Below are 22,420 nucleotides of genomic sequence, written 5' to 3'. Positions count from 1 at the left end.
TGACTTTTGTAGATCTCATATCTATAAACAGCATTTATACACAATTTAATTATAATTGAACATAATTCCTCTTCATACATTACATGTCATTTAGCTGACGCTTTTATGAGGGGCCATTTAGGGGTTCAGTTTCTTGCCAAGGACACTTCGGCATGCAGATGGAGAAGAGTGGGGTTTGAACCGGCAACCTTCGTGTTGGAGAACGCCCGTTCTACAACCTAGGCCACAACGCCCCTACATAACTTGAATCCATTCATTAATTAATCTGTGACATTTTAAATATTCAGCTACTTGTTAAAACACTGAGTTTAGTTCTGGATTTCCTAAACTGATCTGCAGCACAGAGACCGGGTCCAAATAATCTATTTGTACTGAATCAGGACTCGTTTTTATTCCAACATGTCTGATTTCATATTTATCTTCCATGTTATGAGTCTGTGCTGATATGAATATGTGTCTGTTATTTTCAAACATGAACTCAGTTTAATTTACAGTAAAGTTTTATTCTTTATCCAGGTTGGTGGACTGCAGTCTGTCAGAGATCAGCTGTTCTTCTCTGGCTTCAGCTCTGAGGTCAAACCCCTCTCATCTGAGAGAACTGGATCTGAGAATAAACAAGCTGCAGGACTCAGGAGTGAAGGAGCTTCTTGATCTACAGCAGAGTCCAACCTGTCGACTGGAGAGTCTGAGGTCAGTAGATGGTTGGAGTCAGTCCACGCTGCTTTCATCAGTATGTTACTAAACACAGTCAGTATCACAGATCCAGGGTCTGTGCTACCAAGCAGGATTTGTGGTTATCAGGTTAACTTCAGGTTTAGTTTTTTCAGTTCTACGAAGCTCGTCCACTTCTTAACCAGGTCAATCACCATGGTAACTTCTGATGTACAGCTAACCTGCTCCAGGTTAAGTTGGAGATCAACCAGTATAGAAGCTCCGCCCACTGACCACAGGGACTCTACACTGTTGTGTGGTGCACACTCTCCTTAAAGGGACGGATAAGGGAAGTTTAAATCAACGTCTGGTTGGTTCAGTTGATCTCTAACTCACCCAGAACATCTCAATGTCTCCAGACTCATCCTGTCCCCAAAACACCAGATGACCTCAGCTTCCTGGAGACAGGTCCATGTGTGTGTCCTCAGAGTCAGTGAGACAGTGTGTGTCCTCAGAGACAGTGAGACAGTGTGTGTCTTCTTGTCTTCCACTCGTCTAAACAACAGATTCAGATCTCGTGGTCTCGAGTTATTTATCTCGTTTACACGTTATTATGTCGTGGTCACGTAATATATTTTTACCAGATGCCACCAGGGGGCGCTGTAACTTACACAACCTGGACCACAGCTGACAGCCTCACACGAGGGACAGAGACGGTGTCGTCTTCATCTGATCTGAGACAGTTTGTCCTCTCACTTCATCAGTGAAGAACTGATCAGGTGGATCTTTGTCACAGCTCTGAGATCAGTGGGACTGAAGCCTCTCCTCATCACATGGTAACCAGGAGCTCTTTATACAGAGCAGAACCTCTGCTGAGGTCCATCTGTCTCCTCTGGTCCCAGTTTGTCAGAAGCAGATGTTCATCAACACACAGTGAAACATGGCTTCACCTGTAACAGCAGTAAATCCACCTCTCAGGTGTCCACTCTGCACTTTGACATGCAGAGGACACACACTGAGCTCTTAGCGTGTTCATTCCAACACGTGAACATGAAGCAGAGAGGAAGCTGCTCCACCTCTGAACAGGACTGAAGTCCCTGCTGCTCTTTCTACTGGATGAGCTGCATCACTGACTCACAGCTGATGAAGTGAGTCTCTGTGACACTGATGTCTTCTTCTCTCAACAGGTGGGAGGGGACCAGGTTGAGGTGAGTGTGAAGAGGACAGTGTGAAGAGGACAGTGTGTGTGGACGGAGGCTGAGCTGTGTCCTGAGGATCCAGAGGCTGAAGCAGCAGCAGCTTGTGTGTAGTCTCCAATCTACACAACCACTAATCTGCATGTGTTTGTGAGATGAAGCCAGAGCACCTGGAGAAAACACGGGGAGAACATGCAGACTCCACACAGGAAGACCCCATCTGAACCGGATTCAAACCAGCAACCTTCCTGCCCCGATTGTGTTTATTCACATGAAGAATGTGTTTATTGAAATGACACAACACAAGCAGAATATATAAACCCTCTATAAAGAGTCACATACAGTGTGTTTAAGTTTCTCTTTATTATTGTCCACCTTTGTCCCTCAGTGTGTCTCCATGTGTGTAGAACCACATTCTGTGTATATGATTGTTTATGATCTTAAAGTTCCTGGATTCACGTCACAAATTGATTTAGTTCAACACAAAGTTCAACACATTGAAATCACTTTGAGTTTAAAATCAGAGTTTTGTCTTTGACACAAAAGATCAAAGCTCTGAACTTAAAAATGGGACGTTTTCATTTCTGCATCAGGTGCAGAGCGGTGGTGGCTTTTCTACTTTTGACCCACAGGTGGCGCTGCAGTATAACAGCAGCACATCCCAGTCAAAGCCTTTATATTCAGTCTATGAGTCAAACACATGGATCATTTCCTCTGTGACAAACCAGATGTAACGAGAAGAAAAACATCTCAGAGAGAAAAGTTCTGTTTCTACTTGTCTCTGCTTTAATGCTCAATAAACATCCTTCCACCGACTTCACTGGAATCATGACTCAGCTTTTCTTTCCTCTTCAAACAAACTGGTGGAAACATCTCGTCCTTGGTGCAGGTAAAATAACAAAATCACCAGTTTGACATAATGGAAACCAGCAGAAGAAAAGTGAATGAGACATTTACAGAATGAAGAAGAGTCGATGAAGAGCAGAGCATCTTTAAGTCTCTGAGGAAACTGTTCAATAAACATTTTACCATATTTAATAGAAAACTGACCCGAGGACGTTTCATACAAACCCTAACCCACTAATAAGGAAAAGTTTGTGCTCATAATGAGATTCTACATCTGATCAATATGTCTCAATATAAACAGCCTGACAGCAGATCAATACATTTATTATGGATTATTTATCAGTGGATTTCATTCATTCACCATCACATCCAGTTGATGCACATTCCTCAACCTCTGCTCTGGTTTCAGGTTCGAGAGGATTTGTGGGAAAAGTCTCTGAAGTTCAGATGAAGATGATATTTATGTTTAGTAGAAGCAGTTTGAGATGAGATGGTGAAAGATCTTCGGTCCAGAAGGAGAAGAGCTCCAGACAGAACCACTTCTCCTCCCGGGGTTTATTCTCATTATATGAACGTTTTCTTCAACGTGGAACAAATGTGAATCCTCCTGTTGTTCTCCTCTCTGACTCAACGTGGAGGATTTGTCTTCACTTTGTGCTGCGTGACTTTAAATGGAATATTAAAATAAAATGTCCCTTTCATTGAATATATTGAAAATATATAGAACAGAACTCCATGTGTTTATCTGTTCATTGTTTCAGAGGTTCATCAAACTGACCCTGGACCAGGTTTCAACCTCACGGTTTATTACACAGAATCATATTCATCTCTTTTAGTTTGGTTCTGAATTCTCGTTTGTAAACAGACAAACTTACTGGTTCCACTGGTCTCAGTATTATTTGTACTGAAAGTAATAAAGTTCTTCTGATGACGATCATCCTCTTTATTGACTGAATGAACATTTGTGTGAAGTAAAGTGTTGAAGTTCACGTTCCGGCTGCGTCGGGTCAGTTTGTCTTTTCACAAAGTGCGAGTGAAGAAGAGTCCAGAAGAAAAGAGGAAGACGTCTTCACTCCGCTGTCTGTCCCTCGTCCTAGCTTCTCTTCTTCAGCAGCTGGTTGAGGACGCTGGTCTGTCTCAGGGCTCTGAGGTTGGACACGTCCTCTGCGATCACCGGGACGTCCTCGCCGTGACTCGTCTCCTCACTTTCAGCCTCGTCACTGTCAGATAACGAACACAAGAGGGCGTCGTTCTCATACGTGGGGAAGTAATACCTGAGGAGAGAAGGACCACAGAGACGTTCACTCCTGAGTTCATGAGGATGAAGGAGCAGTGACCCCCCCCCACTGGGAAACAACTGAACCATGGAGACATGAACTGGGGCCCGTTTCACAAAGCAGGTTCAACAAACTCTGAGTTAAAACCTTAACTCTGGGTTGAGCAACTCTGAGCTGTCAAACTCTAAGTTTTCGGTTTCAGAACAGGTGATAACACTTAGTTCAATCAACTCAGAGTCAAGGTAACCCTGAGTGAAGCTTGTGCATGAGGATATAAAAAGCCTTCATCAATGGAACACAGATAACATGATTCACCATGGCAACAAGTGGTAAACAGCCTCGATCCTCCTACTTCTCCCCAGTGGAGTTGGAAATATTAATGACTGCGTATGCAGAAAGTGAGCATATATTTTTAAAAAGAAGCAATACTGTGGCAGCAGCAAAAGCGCGGGATCTTGCGTGGCAGGAAATTGCTGACCGAGTCAATGCGTCAGTATTAATTTGAAAAAAAAAAAAAAAATGTTTTGTCTTGAATGTTCCACTTATTCAACAATTATATTCCATATGTGTGTCTGTGAGCACAGGTGCAACCCAACAGGCACCAAACGGACTTGGCAGCAGCTAAAGATGAAATATAAAAATGTAGTTCAAACAGGTAAGGTATAATAAAGTACAAGCAATTGTGATGTTGTTTAGCCTGCCCTCATTAAACAGCATTTAGTGGCTACATTCAACATGTGATGGATATATTTAAGTAATTAGGGAAATCTGCAAAAAAAAGAGAAATCCCAACACTGCCAGTATTTAATATTGTCTCTATGAAAGCAACACCTAAATGCCTTTTATACATACAAGTCTCCAAAGTTGTGTTTTCTGTATGTATTTAAATTTGACCTCCATTATAGCCAACAGAAAAAAGGCTGAGGCCCGCAAAACAGGTGGCGGTCCACCACCACCACCTCTCACAGAGGCTGAAAAGATGGCCCTCAGTCAGAACAGTGGACGACCCATTGCTGAGGGCATCTCTGGGGGGAGTTCATCGGACCCACCCACGCCCCAGGTCACAGGGGCCTACATAAGAGGTAAGTTATTCAAATGAATGGCATGTACGTTAATCCTTTTTCTAGTGTTCGCTCAGTAATGGCCACCCATTCATCTTAGACACAACTTAGTTGGCACACTGATTTTTCTTGTAGCAGTAAGCTACAGTTCTTTGCAATTGGCTGCTTTTGCTTTCAGATATCAATCTATTTTAAGGTGACTCAGAGTTTGAAAAATTGTGTTTAAATTAGGTGGGGCACTTTTCTGGGTAATCATCAACTGTCTAATCTTCATTTTCTACCAGTTACTGATGGTGTAATCTGTCTCGTTGAGCCTTCTGCCATAACAGACCTCCATGCTGTTGTAAGTACTCTTAATATTCCACAGATTTTTCATAATTGGTAGAATATAACACACACATTCTGTTTCATTACAGGAGGATGATGAAGAAACCTTATCAGCTGCCACAGAGAGGGAAGATGCAGAGAGGCCTGCTGAAGTATACACCTTTTTTTTTTTAAATAACTTTGGCTCAGTTAATAGTGTTGTTCCACAATACAACTTGCAACTTCTTTCTCTCTAACAGAGCCATGCTGGAAATTACAATGGGGAAGAAGGTCCTTCAACCTCCACAGCACAGCTTACCTCAGTAAGATGTTGTTCAGCATTGACCCACAACTTACAATGACACTAAATAGACATGGCACTGAAATTCAATGTCATTTATGTTCCTATAGCTCCCTGTGAAACAACTTTACAAGGTATATTTAGAATCTCAAATAAACAAATCACACCTAGAAATGGAGCACATAAGGCTGCAGATCACCAAAACAGAAAAGGAAATACAACTGCTGGACCATCAGTTAAAGGTGGGTGACGTGCCCACAGGTGGATGTTTTTTAATTGTTTCAACAACAAAGGATTAACAACTGTACAAAATTTGTCCTTCTAGGAAATAAAGAAGACCTCATAAAATGAGATGCATATTGTCGTTCTTGAACATTGGGGAGGTGATGGGTCAGTTAGAAATGATTGACACATATCATGTCTCTAACAGCTCTTCCATCTCGTGTATCAGCAGGGGGGGTATGATTAATACCTGGATCACAGGGGGAAAGAGTAGGACATTGTTCTCCTCTAATAGTGGCAATGTTGTGGAGAACCACACATGCCACTATAATGTCACAAGCTCTCTCTGGGGTGACCCTGAGCCTACGAAGGCACTGGAACCGGGCCTTGAGTATCCCGATGGTCATCTCCACTCTGGCTCGTGTCCTGCAGTGAGCCAAGTTGTAGTGTCGCTGTGGGCCAGGCTCAGGGTCAGGGTAAGGGGTCAGCAGATAGCGCTGGCAGGGGTACCCTCTGTCTCCGAGTAGGTAACCATCGAACTCTACTATGATAATACAAGATACAGTTTGTTTCAGTTGCAATAGGAGGAAACAAAATATTTGATCATAGGATATAACTATATACTGTATATAAATTATATATATAAACTCACCACCGGCAAATCTGGCACTCAGTGTCGACTCACGAAACATTCGTGAGTCATGCACAGACCCAGGCCACTTCGCTTCCACATTGTTAATCATGTGGGCTCCATCACATATGATCTTCACAGTGGAGAACAGTAATTAGCTGTATGGTGTAGTGTATTTAATTTGGAATGTTAAAGGCTACTATTTAGGCCTACCTGCACATTAATGCTGTGGACAGATTTCCTATTCACATAATCTCCTTCATTTATTGAAGGAGCGATGATAGGAATGTGAGTGCCATCTATGCAGCCAATCACACCTGGAAACCCTAAAATATATCAAATTGACTGATTAGTGCTTCAAGTCTCAAAGCTTTATGACATAAATGAATTACTGCTTAGACTGATACCTGCAATTCTGTGGAACTCTTCTTTGAGAAGTCTGGTGGGTCTGTGACTTGGGAACACTACAAACGTGCATAGTAGCCGTTTCAGTGCAAGTGTCACATTTCGGACAGCCCGACAGACAGTTGCCTTGGACACATGCTCTGCATCACCGACGTTATACAAAAAACTGCCGTTGGCAAAAAAACGAAGTGCAATACAAAGAATTTGCTCGGAACTGAGAGCATGTCCACGATGCGTCATGTGAGCGATGTGAGGGCTGAGAATATCGTTTATATAAATTATAGATGATGCAGAGAAACGGAAACGCTCAAACAGATACTCATCAGGGAATGATAAAACATCCAATCGGGGTCTAATAATCCTCTCCCGGTGGAGATGTCTGCGGAGTATCTGCGCCTCGACATCAACTGGCTCTTCAATAAAAGGACACGCCATGTCTGCCACTGCCTTCAGTCTGCAGGCTTCAACTTAAGAGCAGGAGAAACTCGGGGTTAGTTGAAGAAAACCTGCCAGCGAGCAGGTTAGGTTCACGGAGTATGTTGCCAGGGTAACTGACTCAGAGTAAAGCTGAACTGGCTTTGTGAAACTGAAAAACCAGAGTTTCCCTCATCTCAGGGTTAACTAACTCAGAGTTTTCACTAAACCTGCTTTGTGAAACGGGCCCCTGGTGTTGGACGCACTGCGGCTGGTCCCAGGTGGACACGTCTGGCAGCTTCATCACGTGACCTGCAGCCGCGATGTGGCGCAGCACGTCGGCTCTGGAGAGGAACTTCCCCTCGCAGCCGTAGCAGCGGCTCTGGTGGATCTGCCTCCGGATGAAGTTCACCAGTTTGACCTGCTGGTAGAACCTGAGGTCTGAGAGGAGCAGACAGCGAGAGGTGAACACAGAGCGTCTCATCAATATTCAAACGTCTGCATTTCAATCTGCATCGTCTGTGAATCTGTGAATCAAGACTCGAGTTCTGATCCGAGTCTGAAGCTTCACGTGTTTCTCTTCAGTTTCTGTGGATCTGGTTGGTTTTGGTTTCACATTGTGATTTAGGGACTGAAGAGTTTCGTGTCCTGCTTCTCTTCTGACTACAAACTGTTGTTGCTTCTCTTGTGTAGAAGAACAAACAGTTGTGTAATCTGTTGAACTGCCTGAAGACAAAGATCTCATGTCACAGATGATGCAGGTTCTGGAGGTTGCTGATGTTTCACTCACTGAGTTCTGTCCTCAGCTTGTGAAGATCGAAGTCGTGTGAGTCCTGAAACAAACAACACAATAACAAAACCCCACAAAGCTTCAGTTGTTGTAAAGCTCACTACACAACAGGAAATCAAATGAAGACTTTCAATGTGGTTTTATCTCTGAACGTCTTCTCACAGTACAAACACTGCAGACTGAGCAGAGGAAGCACAACACAACATTAACACACAAGAAGACAACACTTGATTAAATCTGTTCTAAACTTAACACAATGACCTGACATCTGCAGAGCATCAGCTGTCATTCATGATGTGATCAGTTTCTGATATTGAACAGATGATGAATCAATAATCAAACCCATTAGAACGTGTCTGATTCCTACTTGTCCAGTTTGTTCTGCAGCGTGTCCAGGAACTCGTTGCAGAACACGATGTTGTCCGGGAGTCCGATGCTGAAGGAATGTTCTCGGGCCATGTGGTTCAGCAGAGATGACCTGGAGATGATCAATAAATATAACTGACAGTATATTTATTTAAAACATCTATTACTAGATTATTTTAATATATTCATGTAACATCGGTTCTGCTCTGATGGAAAAAAAAGATTCTGGATTTCTTTCCCCTGATTTTCAGAGTAAATCCTGAAATATAACCAATATATTTCATGTTTCATTTGTATTTCTGGTTCATGTTCCATCAGGAGGTGTTTTTATTTAAAGCTTCATGTGAAGAACCTGTTTCCAGCGAACTCGTCGCTGCAGAACATGCAGAGACGCTGGAAGCTGCCGTCGTCTCTCTCCTGCTGCTGCTGCTCCAGCACCTCCTCCTGCCAAGAGAAACCACACTGAGGAAACACCACAGAAGAAGAAGAAGAAGTCCTCCTCCTAAACCAAACCCCGAGGACAGGGAGTGTGTGTTTATCCACAGAATCTGATTGGTTGGACTCACCAGTCGTTTCTGTTGGAGCCTCTCTCGGAGGAGTCGGTCTTCTGGAAGAACGTCACACAGCAGGAAGTAGTTCTCTTGTTTCTCTGGAAGAACAAATTGTTTTCAGAGTCGTTTGAAGACAAAGTTTCAATTAAATTCCAGATTGAGTAAGTACAAATTCTACTTTCCAGTAGAACAAGTACCTGAGAGAGGAGAGGAGCTGAGTCAGCAGCATGAAGCCGTCTCCACTGACTCTCACCAGAGGAACCTCACTGGGTTCTACTTTGATTTAGCTTCTTCTCTCTCGCTCACGTTTCCACCTTTGTCTCCATGAAACAACCAAAGTCTCACAAGACTCATGAGTGAGACGTCTCCTTGAATAATGTGTGATGTTACCAGACTCTTAGCAAAGATCCAGAATAACAGTTTGAGCCTTTTATTGGTGATTAATATATATTAAGTTATCAGAAAACCAGCTTAACAATATGAAATATGATATTTAGGACCAGTGTGAACAGTTATCCTGTTACAAACCATCTGAGCTGCACAGAGAAGATTCCATGTGATCTACTGGTGTGTCCCTCTGCTCCCGACTGGTTTGAATTTGTCTCGTTCTACACGATTAACAGAAGTCGTTAATTAACCCGTTCACGCTCAGAGGAAATCACGGCACTGAACAGGATCCTGGAGCCAAACTGAAATCACCACATCAACAATGTGACGCGTTTAAAGATCCTCAGGTTGTGTGTCTTTGTGTGCGTCTCAGTTCATGAGCTTTTTCTTGGTTCTGGTGTTTTTATTGATCTGGTTCCTTTCTGTGTAAATAACCTCTGACCTCTGACCTCCTCACCCCCTCACACAAGGTCCTAATGTTGGTCACACAAAGGTCACGCAGGTGGATCCCAGCTCCAGTGGTTGGTTTAACTGGTTCACGTCTGTGCAGGTGTCACCGTGTTGCTCTCTGACGCTCTTCATGCTGCTCGTGGCTGAGATCATGACGTCAGACTCTGTTCCTCTGATCGGTGAGAACCTCCGTCAGTGTCTCATCTGTCTTCACGTCCTTCATCCCTCCGTCACCTTGAGTTGAAGCTTCTCACATATCTTCTCTCCTGGTGCCTCAGCTCAGCGTCAGCCGGGGGTCACTGCGACGCCACCCACAGGTAACCAATGGATTCCAGGGCGTGGAGGGTTTGCACTAAGCCACGCCCCCCGAACCAGAGCTCCTGTGTCCGCAGCTGGTGGGAGGCGGCATGGCTGGCGAGGAGGATGTGCTGAGAGCAGGGGGGCGGAAGAAGAGTCGGAGCGGGAGGGAGCTCAATGCTGGAGGCGGAGCTTAACCAGATCCTGGAGGAGGTCAGGTACATCGCCGGGCGTTTCCGGGGGCGGGACGAGGAGGAGACGGTCTGCAGCGAGTGGAGGTTTGCTGCTGCGGTGATCAACTGCTTTTGTCTGGTGGCGTTCTCAGTCTTCACCATCATCTGCACCATCGCAATCCTCATGTCGGCCCCCAACTTCGTGGAGGCCATTTCCAAAGACTCCTCCAGCTGAGTTTCTTTACTTCAGTCCACAAACCAACGTGTCAGACGCCCGAGGTCAGTGTTGAGGTCAGTGTCTGAGGTCAGTGTTGAGGTCAGTGTTGAGGTCAGTGTTGAGGTCAGTGTCTGAGGTCAGTGTTGAGGTCAGTGGCTCCTGTGGAAGATGTTTGGTTTTATCAAATTCGTGATGTTTAAAATCACAAAAACAATCATTGGACCTCGTAAGTGGAATTTCAACCTAGTCAATTTAGTAAATATCCTTTTCTATTAGCAGCCATTGATATGAATCATTTTAAACTTTACAATAATTGTTCCTCTGTGGATTCCTTGATAAACTCAACATTTTTCCATGTTAGCTCAGAGAAAACTGTGTGTTTACATCTTGTGTCGGTTCTAACTCTAATCAACTGACACTCAGACAGAACGTCCTGCAGCTGCTCCACAGAAGAATAAAGATAATGATGGTGATGATGATGTCCTCCTGGTTTGAAAAGGGCCAAACAGCTGCTCGGAATCGAACCACCGGAAGCTTTAAAGCTACAAATGAATCTCTATTTTTTGTATACGTTTTTTTAAATCCATCATCCAATAAAAATTGTTGTGACAGTGACCAGATGTGTGTTTTTCTATTTGTTCTGAACGTTGTCAGTTGGAAACAATGTCAATTTTAGATTATTTTTAAATTTGAGATCATTTTGGAAGAAAAATCTGGACTTTAACTCAACTTTCATGTTGTAGTAGTGCCCTAAAAAAATAAATTGATAATATGTACTAAAGTAAAAGTACCATATTAACTTTGCAACTTCAAAGTAACTAAATACTTGCTTGTAAATATCCATATGACAGGATGACGCTGCCCCTGGTGGTCAGCAGCAGCAGCACAGACAACATTCACCTCAGATGAGAAAGAACGAGTCGAATGTTTCAGAATAAAACAGATTTAATCTTTATTTGACATAATGTCCGTCAGAGTCGAGGAGCTTCTGTAAAACCTGGATCTGTAAAGACACATAAAACATTTCTGTTTCTCTGAGCTCATTTATTGTGTCACTGATATTAACTGAGTAATTTTTGATATGTTATAAATGTCAGCCTTAACCAGAGCCTGAACCAGAGGCGGAACCAGAGCCTGAACCATGCAGGTAGAGATGCTCCTCTTGTTCCTTGGAGGCTACGTGAAGCAACGATAGAGAAAATCTGAGCTGAAAAACTGCTTCTCCTCCTAATAAGTTGTTGTTTGTGATATTTTCAGGCGGAGGAGGAGGCAGCGTCCCCTGGCAGTCACATCGTAGAAATCCAGTCTTTAAAGAGTGACGTACAAACAGAAGAACCAGAAGGAGGAGGAGGAGGAGGAGGAGCCACACAAAGTGTCCTGGGTCCAGCTGTGACTGTGTGCAGCTGTTTGAAATATCGTTTTTATTGTTATTTAAACTGAACAGATCTGTCCTCGACCTCTCAGTTCTTGCAGGCGCCTCCCAGCGGAGACCAGGACTACACCGACCTCAACTCCTTCAGGTCAGAGACCATTTACACTGGAACTGGTTTAGTTCAACTAGAAACATCTCACTGTGGTTGTTTCTCTAGACTCACATGACGTCACTGTGACCTCTGACCTGTGATCAGTTCATTTGTGAGTGACAACCTGAATCATGGTGAATGTGTTATCAGGTCACACTGACCTTTGACCTCACACCAACGTCAGGATCTTGAATGATCAGAGAATCCAGCTGAGCTCTCGTGAAGCTGCTTCATTCAGTGTTTTACTGGTTGAATCTGTTCTCTCTCTCTCTCCCTCTCTCTCTCTCTCTGCCTCATGTAAACTTGTAGTTGTTCTACATGTATTTATGTATTGCTGATCTACACTGATGAGATCTAGACCTCATACTTATTACAGTGGGTGGATTTGCTTGTAAATACCTGGTATGTGCATCTTATCAGTTCTGACATGTAACTAATAATTAATATTCACGATGATGTATGAATGTGACCTGACGTGGCAGAGTTCTGCAGATGGAGTCACACATTCGGCTCCAACACCAAATATAACAACCTTCAAATCACAGGAGGAAAAATGGGTTAGGGTTAATAATAATAATAATAATACATTTTATTTCACAGCGCCTTTCATGTCACTCAAGGACGCTTTACAATTTAAAACAGGAGCAAACAAATAACAAAACAATTAAAATTAAAAGTGCAAGTAAAAACAGCATGGCAACTACAGTGAGAATGCAATCCTGAAAAGGTGGGTTTTGAGAGAGGATTTGAACTGAGGGAAGGAGTCAATGTTTCGGATGTCAGGTGGGAGTGAGTTCCAGAGTTTGGGAGCAGAGCGGCTGAAAGCTCTGCTCCCCATGGTGGTAAGCCGGGCAGAGGGGACAGTTAGATGGATGGAAGAGGAGGATCTGAGGGAGCGGGTGGAGGTGGCAGTGTGAAGGAGGTCAGACAGGTAGGGAGGGGCAAGGTTGTGGATGGCTTTAAAAGTATGAAGAAGAATTTTAAAGTTGATACGGAAGTGAATTGGAAGCCAGTGGAGTTGCTGTAGGATGGGGGTGATGTGGTGGAAAGAGGGGGTGAGGGAGATGATACGGGCAGCTGAGTTCTCGACCAGTTGGAGCTTATGGAGGGATTTCTGGGGGAGACCAAAGAGGAGAGAATTACAGTAGTCGATACGGGAGGTGACAAGGCTATGTACAAGAATAGAGGTGGTATGGGGGGTGAGGGAGGGACGGAGGCGATTTATGTTACGGAGATGGAAGTAGGCGGTGCGGGTGGTGATGTTGATATGAGATTTGAAGGAGAGTGAGCCGTCGACGATGACACCCAGACTCTTTACCTGGGGGGAGGGGGAAACTATGGAGCTGTCAATTGAGAGGGAAAAACTGTCAACTTTGAGTAGAGTGGATTTAGTACCGACTAAAAGGATTTCGGTTTTATCACTGTTAAGTTTGAGGAAGTTTGAGGTGAACCAGGTATGAAGTGCAGAAAGGCAATCTGTCAAGGATGAGGGAGGAAGAATGGAGTTGGGTTTGGTGGAGAGGTAGAGCTGGGTGTCATCCGTGTAGCAGTGAAAAAGAATATTGAATTTACGGAAAATAAGGCCAAGGGGAAGGAGGTAAGTAATGAAAAGGAGGGGACCCAGGACAGAGCCCTGGGGGACACCAGAGGAGACAGGGGACGGTTGGGAACGGAAGGATTTGAGTTGGATGAACTGAGTGCGGTCAGAGAGATAGGAGTGGAACCAGTCAAGGGGGATGCCAGTGATGCCGATGGAGGATAATCTGTTGAGGAGGATGGTGTGGGAGATTGTGTCGAAGGCCGCACTCAGGTCAAGGAGGATGAGGATGGATAGTAAACCGGAATCAGCTGCAATAAGGAGGTCGTTGGTGATTTTCAGAAGAGCCGTTTCAGTGCTATGGCGGGGACGGAAACCAGATTGGAACTGTTCATATAAACTGTTTTGAGATAGATGGGAATGGAGTTGAGAAGCAACGATTTTCTCAAGTATTTTGGAGATGAAAGATAGGTTGGAGATGGGGCGGAAGTTATTAAAGTTGTTGGGATCTGAACCAGGTTTTTTGAGGATTGGGGAGACAGCAGCCGTTTTGAGGGGTGCGGGAAATGAACCAGTAGTGAGAGAGGAGTGGATGATAGCAGCAATTAGAGGGAGCAGTGAGGGGAGGCAGGATATGACCAGGGCAGTAGGTAGGGGATCTAACTGGCATGTGGATGGTTTTGATTTACAGATGAGATCAGAGATAGCAGAGGGATCAGGGAGATAGAAAGAGGAAAATGGCAGACTGTAGGGGAGAGGTTCAGAGGAGGGGGCAAGTGAGGGAGTGGGGCTCAAGTGCTGGTGAATTTTTTTAACTTTCTGATTAAAAAACTGTAGAAGGGAGTCACATGTGTCCGAAGAGTACAGGTGGGGGGGTAGGAGATCTGGGGGTTGAAGGATTTTGTTGAGGAGTGAAAAGAGTGCCTTGGAGTTGCCATGGTTGGAACAAATAAGACTGGAATAATAAGTGGATTTGGCAGAAGCGATAGAGTCCTTATACAGTAAGATATGATTTTTGTACATGTCATGGTAGACAGTGAGACCAGTCTTTTTAGCTTCATGTGAACACAACACACACACACACACACAGAGTCATGTGAATTCCAGTAACTGCAGAGAGGGGGAGGAGCCTCCAGTGAAAGTGAAAGTGTTCAGACTCGTTCTCACTTCAAGGAGCAGACGGAGGAGACGTGAAGTCTGAGGCTGGTGAGTGTTCAGCTACATTTATATTATTCATTCATATTATTTTACAGTCAGTGTTTTTCACTGGATCCAGAGACAGATGTGAACAGCAGGTCTGGATCAAAGAGACTTCAAAGGACTAATTAACAGAGTTAATCCAACCGTTTTTAGCAAGTGTCCATTTTGCGACCTGCGTGAGACTATTTATCACGTTTTTACTGAGTGCAAGAGACTTTCAAGTTTCTTGCTCTTTTAACTGTGGTTTTTAGTGATTTTAACGTCACTTTTACTGAGAAGGTTTTTATCATGGGAGCTGCCTACAACAAAACAGATAAAGATAAGTGGCAAATCCTGAACCACCTCTCAGGTGAGGCCAAGATGGACATTTACATTAGTAGGAAGAACAGGGTAGAGAACAGAGACGGGCAGGAAGCGGAGGCGGTGTGGGTGGTAAACCTCTAAAGACTCCGACTCGAACTAATTTTTTACACAATGGTATCTGATCTCGAGTCTTTTAAGAGAATTGTGTGTTTTAATGACATCCTCTGCTCCGTCACCAACAATGAGCTGTCCTTTCCACACTTTTTAACAGACTGAGTATTTTTACATCTTTGTGTATTTATTGAATAATGTTGTAAGCAAGTGTTTTGTAAAAATGAAGAATATGTAAATAAAGTGTTTGTGAAAAATCAAAATCCCTCTCTCTCTCTCTCTCTCTCTCTCTCTCTCTCTCTCTCTCTCTCTCGCTCTCTCTCTCTCTCCCTGTCTCTCTCTCTCTCTCTCTGTCTCTCTCTCTCTCTCTCTCTCCTCCTCTCTCTCTCCCCCTCTCTGTCTCTCTCTCTCTCTCTCTGCCTCATGTAAACTTGTAGTTGTTCTACATGTATTTATGTATTGCTGATCTACACTGATGAGATCTAGACCTCATACTTATTACAGTGGGTGGATTTGCTTGTAAATACCTGGTATGTTCATCTTATCAGTTCTGACATGTAACTAATAATTAATATTCACGATGATGTATAAATGTGACCTGACGTGGCAGAGTTCTGCAGATGGAGTCACACATTCAGCTCCAACACCAAATATGACAACCTTCAGATCACAGGAGGAAACATGGGTTAGGGTTAGCTTCATGTGAACACAACACACACACACACACACACACACACACACACACACACACACACACCCAGAGTCATGTGATTTCCAGTACCTGCAGAGAGGGGGAGGAGCCTCCAGTGAAAGTGTTCAGACTGGTTCGACTTAAGGAGCAGACGGAGGAGACGTGAAGTCTGAGGCTGGTGAGTGTTCAGCTACATTTATATTATTCATTCATATTATTTCACTGTCACTGACTCTGGGTCAGTTTTCTACTCGTGGACTTTAGAGAGAAGAAGATTCAGGATGAACTTCTGTCAGTCAATCAACAGTTTGACTCAACGCTGTGATTGGCTGAGTCCAACACATTAAACCTACAACTGTCTCAGGTTAAAGAAACACTGAGTTTACTACCTGGCTTCATTGTGTGTGTTTGAGCTCACAGTGTGTTTCCTCTCAGACTGAAGATGAGTGTTTATGAGGAGGAAGAGGACAGAGCAGAGTCTCCAGGGTCCAGCTGTCTGTCTCTGAAGAGTGACTGGTCCATGGGAAATCCTCCAGACTTCAGTAATGAACCTGGACCCTCACACACAGAGTAAGAGACCTGCTACAAACATGTGAAGCTCCAAACTGAATCCTCAGAGAATGAACCAGTGAATGATGTGTTCTGAATAAAAACATGTTTGTGTTTGCAGAGGTCAGGACCACAGACTGAGAGCAGAGTCTCCAGGGTCCAGCTGTCTGTCTCTGAAGAGTGACTGGTCCAAAGAACCTCCTCCATTCTTCAGTAAAGAACCTGGACCCTCACACACAGAGTAAGAGACTGTTTCTACTGGGACCTGCTCTGAAGAGGATCTAGTTTCCTCTAGTGTGGCCCCTGCATTAGGACACAGCTTCATTGAAGTTGGTGACTAATCTCTCAGAATCACTCAAAGAGCTCAGACCTCCACCAAGAACCAACACGCTCCTTATGAAACCACTTTGAAATCCACTAGAGACTCATTTGGATTTGGATCTGCACCAAATTCCACACACTGGTAAACATCAGTCCTCTGAACATGTCTGTGAAAGAGGACCCCCCCCCCCCCCCCCCGATCTGGTTCACAGACCACAACCTTCCACCAAGTTTACTGGTAATCTGTTGTTTTTTATAATCCCACTAACGAACCAACCAACACACAAACATACTGGGTGAAAACAAAACCTCCTTGACAGAAGTGATGACAACCTGTGACTGTGACATGTGAGTTATCAGGACATGTCTTCACAGGGAGAGGAAGAGGAGTCATGTTTCTGAGGAGGAGCAGTCGTCCTGCTGTGCTTCGTGTCAGGACGTCCTGAAGGATCCAGTCTCCACCAGCTGTGGACACTGGTTCTGCAGACAGTGCATCACCTCATACTGGGACCAGTCTGGTTCTTCAGGAGACTCCTCCTGTCCCCAGTGTGGACAAAGATCCAGAACAGGAGCTGGAGGTCAGACAGCCGGTCAGAGCAGCACTGTACATGTGTCTGCTGATGTCTTCACTTCTGACAACAGCACATGTGGTTTTATTTTGTTCCTTCATACAGCATCAACATTTAACATCGTTAGAAAAGCACAAAGTTAAAAAGCTTTTATTTTCTGTAGTTTTTCTGTATCTGATGAAAACAATCAGCAGATTCTCAGATTCTCTGTCTCTCACATTGTTTCTTGTCTTTCAGCAGATCGTGGTCTGCAGGAGGTTTCAGATGAACATAAGCTCAGTGTGAGGAGGAGATGTGAACATGTGACTGAAGGAAGTGATGAAACAGGAAGTAGAACCCTCCTCAACAGGATCTACACTGAGCTCTACATCACAGAGGGACAGAGTGAAGAGGTTAATACTCAACATGAGGTGAGGCAGCTTGAGACGGCTTCCAAGAAGAAGATCCTCCAGGACACTCCCATCAAGGTCCACGACATCTTTAAAGCCTCCACTGACCAGCAGAGCAGCATCAGAGTCGTCCTGACCAACGGCGTCGCTGGCGTTGGAAAAACCTTCTTGACGCAGAAGTTCACTCTGGACTGGGCAGAGGGTTCAGAGAACCAGGATGTGGGTCTGCTGGCTGTGCTTTCGTTCAGGGAGCTGAACCTGGTGAAGGACCAGCAGCACAGTCTTCTCACGCTGCTCCATGTTTTCCATCCAGAGTTACAGAAGCTCACTGCAGAGACGCTCGCTGTCTGTAAACCTTTGTTCATCTTTGACGGCCTGGATGAAAGCAGACCTTCTCTGGACTTCAACCACAGGGAGCTTGTGTCTGAGGTCACACAGAGGTCATCAGTCAACGTGCTGCTGACAAACCTCATCCGGGGGAATCTGCTTCCCTCGGCTCTCGTCTGGATAACCTCCAGACCTGCGGCGGCCAATCAGATCCCTCCTGCATGTGTTGACAGGGTCACAGAAGTACGAGGCTTCACTGAGGCCCAGAAGGAGGAGTACTTCAGGAGGAGGTTCAGTGATGAAGAGCTGTGCAGCAGAATCATCTCACACATCAAGACGTCCAGGAGCCTCCACATCATGTGTCAAATCCCAGTCTTCTGCTGGATCAGTGCTACAGTTCTGGAGCACATGTTGACCACAGACCAGAGAGGAGAGCTGCCCAAGACCCTGACTGACCTGTACTCACACTTCCTGCTGGTTCAGACAAAGAGGAAGAACAACAAGTACGGTGAGGGACATGAGACGAGTCCACAGCAGCTGACGGAGGCTGACAGGGACGTTCTCCTGAAGCTGGGGAGGCTGGCACTTAAACATCTGGAGGAAGGAAACATCATGTTCTACCAAGAAGACCTGGAGCGGTGTGGTCTTAATGTCACAGAGGCCTCGGTGTACTCAGGAGTTTGTACTGAGATCTTCAAAAGAGAGTGTGTGATCTTCCAGAAATCAGTCTACTGCTTTGTTCATCTGAGCGTTCAGGAGTTTCTGGCTGCAGTCTACATGTTCAACTGTTACACCGAGAGGAACAGAGAAGAACTCAAGAACTTCTTGGGAAAAAATGGGAACACAGACAGAACCTTCTCCCTGGATGACCTCCTGAAGAGAACCATGGAGAAATCCCTCACCAGTACAAATGGTCATCTGGACCTGTTTGTTCGCTTCCTTCACGGCCTCAGTCTGGAGTCCAACCAGAGAGTCTTAGGAGGCCTGCTGGGTCGGACAGAGAACAATCCAGAGATCATCCAGAGAATCATCTACAACCTGAAGAAGATGAAGAGTGATGACATTTCTCCTGACAGAAGCATCAACATCTTCCACTGTCTGACTGAGATGAACGACCACTCAGTTCATCAGCAGATGAAACAGTTCCTGACGTCAGAGAACAGATCAAAGGAGAAACTCTCTGAGATCCACTGCTCAGCTCTGGCCTACATGCTGCAGATGTCAGAGGAGGTTCTGGATGAGTTGGACCTGATGAAGTTCAACACATCAGTCCAGGGTCGATGGAGACTGATCCCAGCTGTGAGGAACTGCAGGAAGGCTGAGTGAGTCCAGACATGATCAATAACGTGTTCAATCAGTGGAGATGAGTCGTTCTTCAAATACACACATACGACCATGTGGGGTGCAAGGGAGATTATTGTACATTCTGTGTATATATATCTATATAGATATATAGATATCTATATCTATCTGAGCAAGTAGCTAGCACAGTGTGAGGAGACGATCACTGAATCAGTGTTTGTCCTCCACCACCAACCAGTGCAGTGTCCGTCCCTCCAGGTTCCTGACATGTTGACTTAACAACAATATGAGGTCACTGTGACCTTTGACCTTTGACCACTGAAATCTAATCAGTTTGTCTTTGAGTTAAATGTAAAGAAATCCCCTGAAGACAGACTTGAGACATCATGTTCAAGAGGCCATGAACATGTTCTGTGACCTTGACCTTTGACCTCTGACCACCTGATTCTAATGAGTTCCTCTGTTAGTCTGAATGAACGCTTGAACCAAATCTGAAAGGATTCTCTTGAGGAGTTTTTAACAAAGAGGGGATTTACCAGGGTGAGGGTCACATGATCACGTTTTGTATGAATGTTGTGTTTTCTGATTTAATTCTCATAGATTTGATATTTTCTTTAATTACAGACTCGGTGGTTGTGGACTCTCAGAGACTCACTGGGAAGTCGTGGCCTCAGCTCTGAAGTCAGACCCCTCACATCTGAGAGAACTGGATCTGAGTGGAAACAAGCTGCAGGATTCAGGAGTGAAGCTGCTGAGTTCTGGACTGGAGAGTCCAAACTGTCGACTGGAGACTCTGAGGTCCTTAACTCCTTCTTCACTTTTCAGACTTTCTTTCTTATTGGGTCATTATTTATTTAAATTGTCTCAGTTCTGCTCTGCTCACTGTCCCTCAGTCATCTGTCCCTCACCCAGCCTGTCAGTCACGTCCACCTCATCAACTCCATTCACCTGCACTCACCTGCTCCTGATCACTAAGAAAGTGTCAGTAAATAACATGTGGACTGAGGCCGAGCACTCGTCCTCCTCAGGTTTTCAAAATAAGACAGATTCTTATTGAAACACGTTGGACAGTTGATAAGTATAGAAACAAACAGGAAGTGACATCAGGAGCCATCCCTACTTTAAACAGTGTTTAATTACACAAACCTGCTCAGTGACCAACACACAGAGAAGAAGCTGATGAATGAAACAATGGTCCAACATGTCTGATCTGATATTTATCTTCAGGTCACAGACTGGACTGAGGTCAGCAGCATGTTGAGAGTCTGTGTTGACATGATGACGATCCACAACAACAGGAGGACACATTCTAATATTCATATTTCTTTATCCAGGTTGATGAGCTGCAGACTGTCAGAGATCAGCTGTTCTTCTCTGGCTTCAGCTCTGAGGTCAAACCCCTCTCATCTGAGAGAACTGGATCTGAGTCACAACAACCTGCAGGACTCAGCAGTGAAGGAGCTGTGTGGTTTTCTACAGAGTCCAACCTGTCGACTGGAGACTCTGAGGTCAGTTCACTGACTGACTTTTGTAGATCTCATATCTATAAACAGCATTTATACATAATTTATCATTTCATTCTAAATTAACATAATTCCTCTTCATACATAACTTGAATCCATTCATTAATCAATCTGTGACATTTTAAATATTCAGCTACTTGTTAAAACACTGAGTTTAGTTCTGGATTTCCTAAACTGATCTGCAGGACAGAGACCGGGTCCAAATAATCTATTTGTACTGAATCAGGACTCGTGTTTAGTCCAACATGTCTGATTTCATATTTATCTTCCATGTTATGAGTCTGTGCTGACATGAATATGTGTTCGTTATTTTCACACATGAACTCAGTTTAATTTACAGTTAAGTTTTATTCTTTATCCAGGTTGAGGCTCTGCAGTCTGTCAGAGATCAGCTGTTCTTCTCTGGCTTCAGCTCTGAGGTCAAACCCCTCTCATCTGAGAGAACTGGATCTGAGAGGAAACAACCTGAAGGTCTCAGCAGTGAAGGAGCTGCTTGATCTACAGCAGAGTTCAACCTGTCGACTGGAGACTCTGAGGTCAGTAGATGGTTGGAGTCAGTCCACGCTGCTTTCATCAGTATGTTACTAAACACAGTCAGTATCACAGATCCAGGGTCTGTGCTACCAAGCAGGATTTGTGGTTATCGGGTTAACTTCAGGTTTAGTTTTTTCAGTTCTACGAAGCTCGTCCACTTCTTAACCAGGTCAATCACCATGGTAACTTCTGATGACAGCTAACCTGCTCCAGGTTAAGTTGGAGATCAACCCGTATAGAAGCTCCGCCCACTGACCACAGTGACTCTACACTGTTGTGTGGTGCACACTCTCCTTAAAGGGACGGATAAGGGAAGTTTAAATCAACGTCTGGTTGGTTCAGTTGATCTCTAACTCACCCAGAACATCTCAATGTCTCCAGACTCATCCTGTCCCCAAAACACCAGATGACCTCAGCTTCCTGGAGACAGGTCCATGTGTGTGTCCTCAGAGACAGTGAGACAGTGTGTGTCCTCAGAGACAGTGAGACAGTGTGTGTCCTCAGAGACAGTGTGTGTCCTCAGAGACAGTGAGACAGTGTGTGTCCTCAGAGACAGTGTGTGTCCTCAGAGACAGTGAGACAGTGTGTGAGTGTGTGTCCTGAGAGACAGTGAGACAGTGTGTGTCCTCAGAGTCAGTGTGTGTCCTCAGAGTCAGTGAGACAGTGTGTGTCTTCTTCTCTTCCACTCGTCTTGTTAGTAAACAACAGATTCAGATCTCGTGGTCTCGAGTTATTTATCTCGTTCACACGTTATTATGTCGTGGTCACGTAATATATTTTGACCAGATGCCACCAGGGGGCGCTGTAACTTAGACAAGCTGGACCACAGCTGACAGCCTCACACGAGGGACAGAGACGGTGTCGTCTTCATCTGATCTGAGACAGTTTGTCCTCTCACTTCATCAGTGAAGAACTGATCAGGTGGATCTTTGTCACAGCTCTGAGATCAGTGGGACTGAAGCCTCTCCTCATCACATGGTAACCAGGAGCTCTTTATACA

At 44.6% G+C, this 22,420-nt stretch overlaps 4 protein-coding genes and 1 long non-coding RNA gene across 6 annotated transcripts in view; 4 read left to right on the top strand and 1 right to left on the bottom strand.

Annotated features, from left to right (window-relative positions):
* The window catches only part of LOC128444271 (NACHT, LRR and PYD domains-containing protein 12-like), a 330,858-nt gene that overhangs the window by 91,861 nt on the left and 216,577 nt on the right, over positions 1 to 22,420 (top strand). The window contains exon 12 of the mRNA XM_053426645.1: positions 20,698 to 20,871. Coding sequence (XP_053282620.1) covers positions 20,698 to 20,871 — 174 coding nt within the window. The remainder of the gene's footprint in view (positions 1 to 20,697; positions 20,872 to 22,420) is intronic.
* Positions 1 to 22,420, top strand: part of LOC128444274 (NLR family CARD domain-containing protein 3-like) — a 146,184-nt gene that overhangs the window by 27,235 nt on the left and 96,529 nt on the right. The gene's annotated exons all lie outside the window — the stretch shown is intronic.
* On the top strand, positions 4,082 to 5,989 carry LOC128444299 (uncharacterized). Its single transcript, XM_053426698.1, has 7 exons — positions 4,082 to 4,299; positions 4,555 to 4,625; positions 4,876 to 5,052; positions 5,316 to 5,374; positions 5,448 to 5,510; positions 5,598 to 5,660; positions 5,749 to 5,989. The coding sequence occupies exons 1-7, from the start codon at positions 4,277 to 4,279 to the stop codon at positions 5,935 to 5,937; spliced, it is 645 nt and encodes a 214-aa protein (XP_053282673.1). The 5' UTR covers positions 4,082 to 4,276; the 3' UTR covers positions 5,938 to 5,989.
* On the bottom strand, positions 5,875 to 7,561 carry LOC128444288 (putative nuclease HARBI1). Of its 2 annotated transcripts, none has more exons than XM_053426684.1 (4): positions 6,899 to 7,561; positions 6,705 to 6,817; positions 6,513 to 6,624; positions 5,875 to 6,404 (listed from the first exon to the last, which is right to left on the bottom strand). In XM_053426684.1, the coding sequence occupies exons 1-4, from the start codon at positions 7,329 to 7,331 to the stop codon at positions 6,034 to 6,036; spliced, it is 1,029 nt and encodes a 342-aa protein (XP_053282659.1). In that variant the 5' UTR covers positions 7,332 to 7,561; the 3' UTR covers positions 5,875 to 6,033. The 2 variants fall into 2 exon arrangements, with proteins under 2 accessions (XP_053282659.1, XP_053282660.1); XM_053426685.1 differs by having other exon boundaries at positions 5,875 to 6,401.
* Positions 7,568 to 11,814, top strand: LOC128444316 (uncharacterized). Its single transcript, XR_008339139.1, has 3 exons — positions 7,568 to 7,774; positions 9,955 to 10,033; positions 10,133 to 11,814. It is a non-coding gene; the product is annotated as an uncharacterized LOC128444316 (long non-coding RNA).

Source organism: Pleuronectes platessa, chromosome 7, assembly GCF_947347685.1.
Source record: "Pleuronectes platessa chromosome 7, fPlePla1.1, whole genome shotgun sequence".
In the NCBI taxonomy this organism is placed as follows: domain Eukaryota; kingdom Metazoa; phylum Chordata; class Actinopteri; order Pleuronectiformes; family Pleuronectidae; genus Pleuronectes; species Pleuronectes platessa.
The sequence above is the reverse complement of the archived record's forward strand: the minus strand, read 5'-3'. Positions and strand labels throughout refer to the sequence as shown.

Coding starts and splice junctions, on each gene's coding strand:
- LOC128444299 (XM_053426698.1), top strand. CDS start 4,277: ATGATTCACCATGGCAACAAGTG. Junction 5,511..5,597: donor ATGCAGAGAGGCCTGCTGAA/GTATACACCTTT, acceptor TCTCTCTAACAG/AGCCATGCTGGAAATTACAA. Junction 5,661..5,748: donor CCACAGCACAGCTTACCTCA/GTAAGATGTTGT, acceptor ATGTTCCTATAG/CTCCCTGTGAAACAACTTTA.
- LOC128444288 (XM_053426684.1), bottom strand. CDS start 7,331: ATGGCGTGTCCTTTTATTGAAGAGCCAGTTGATGTCGAGGCGCAGATA. Junction 6,625..6,704: donor TCCACAGCATTAATGTGCAG/GTAGGCCTAAAT, acceptor TCCACTGTGAAG/ATCATATGTGATGGAGCCCA. Junction 6,405..6,512: donor GAGTGCCAGATTTGCCGGTG/GTGAGTTTATAT, acceptor GTATTATCATAG/TAGAGTTCGATGGTTACCTA.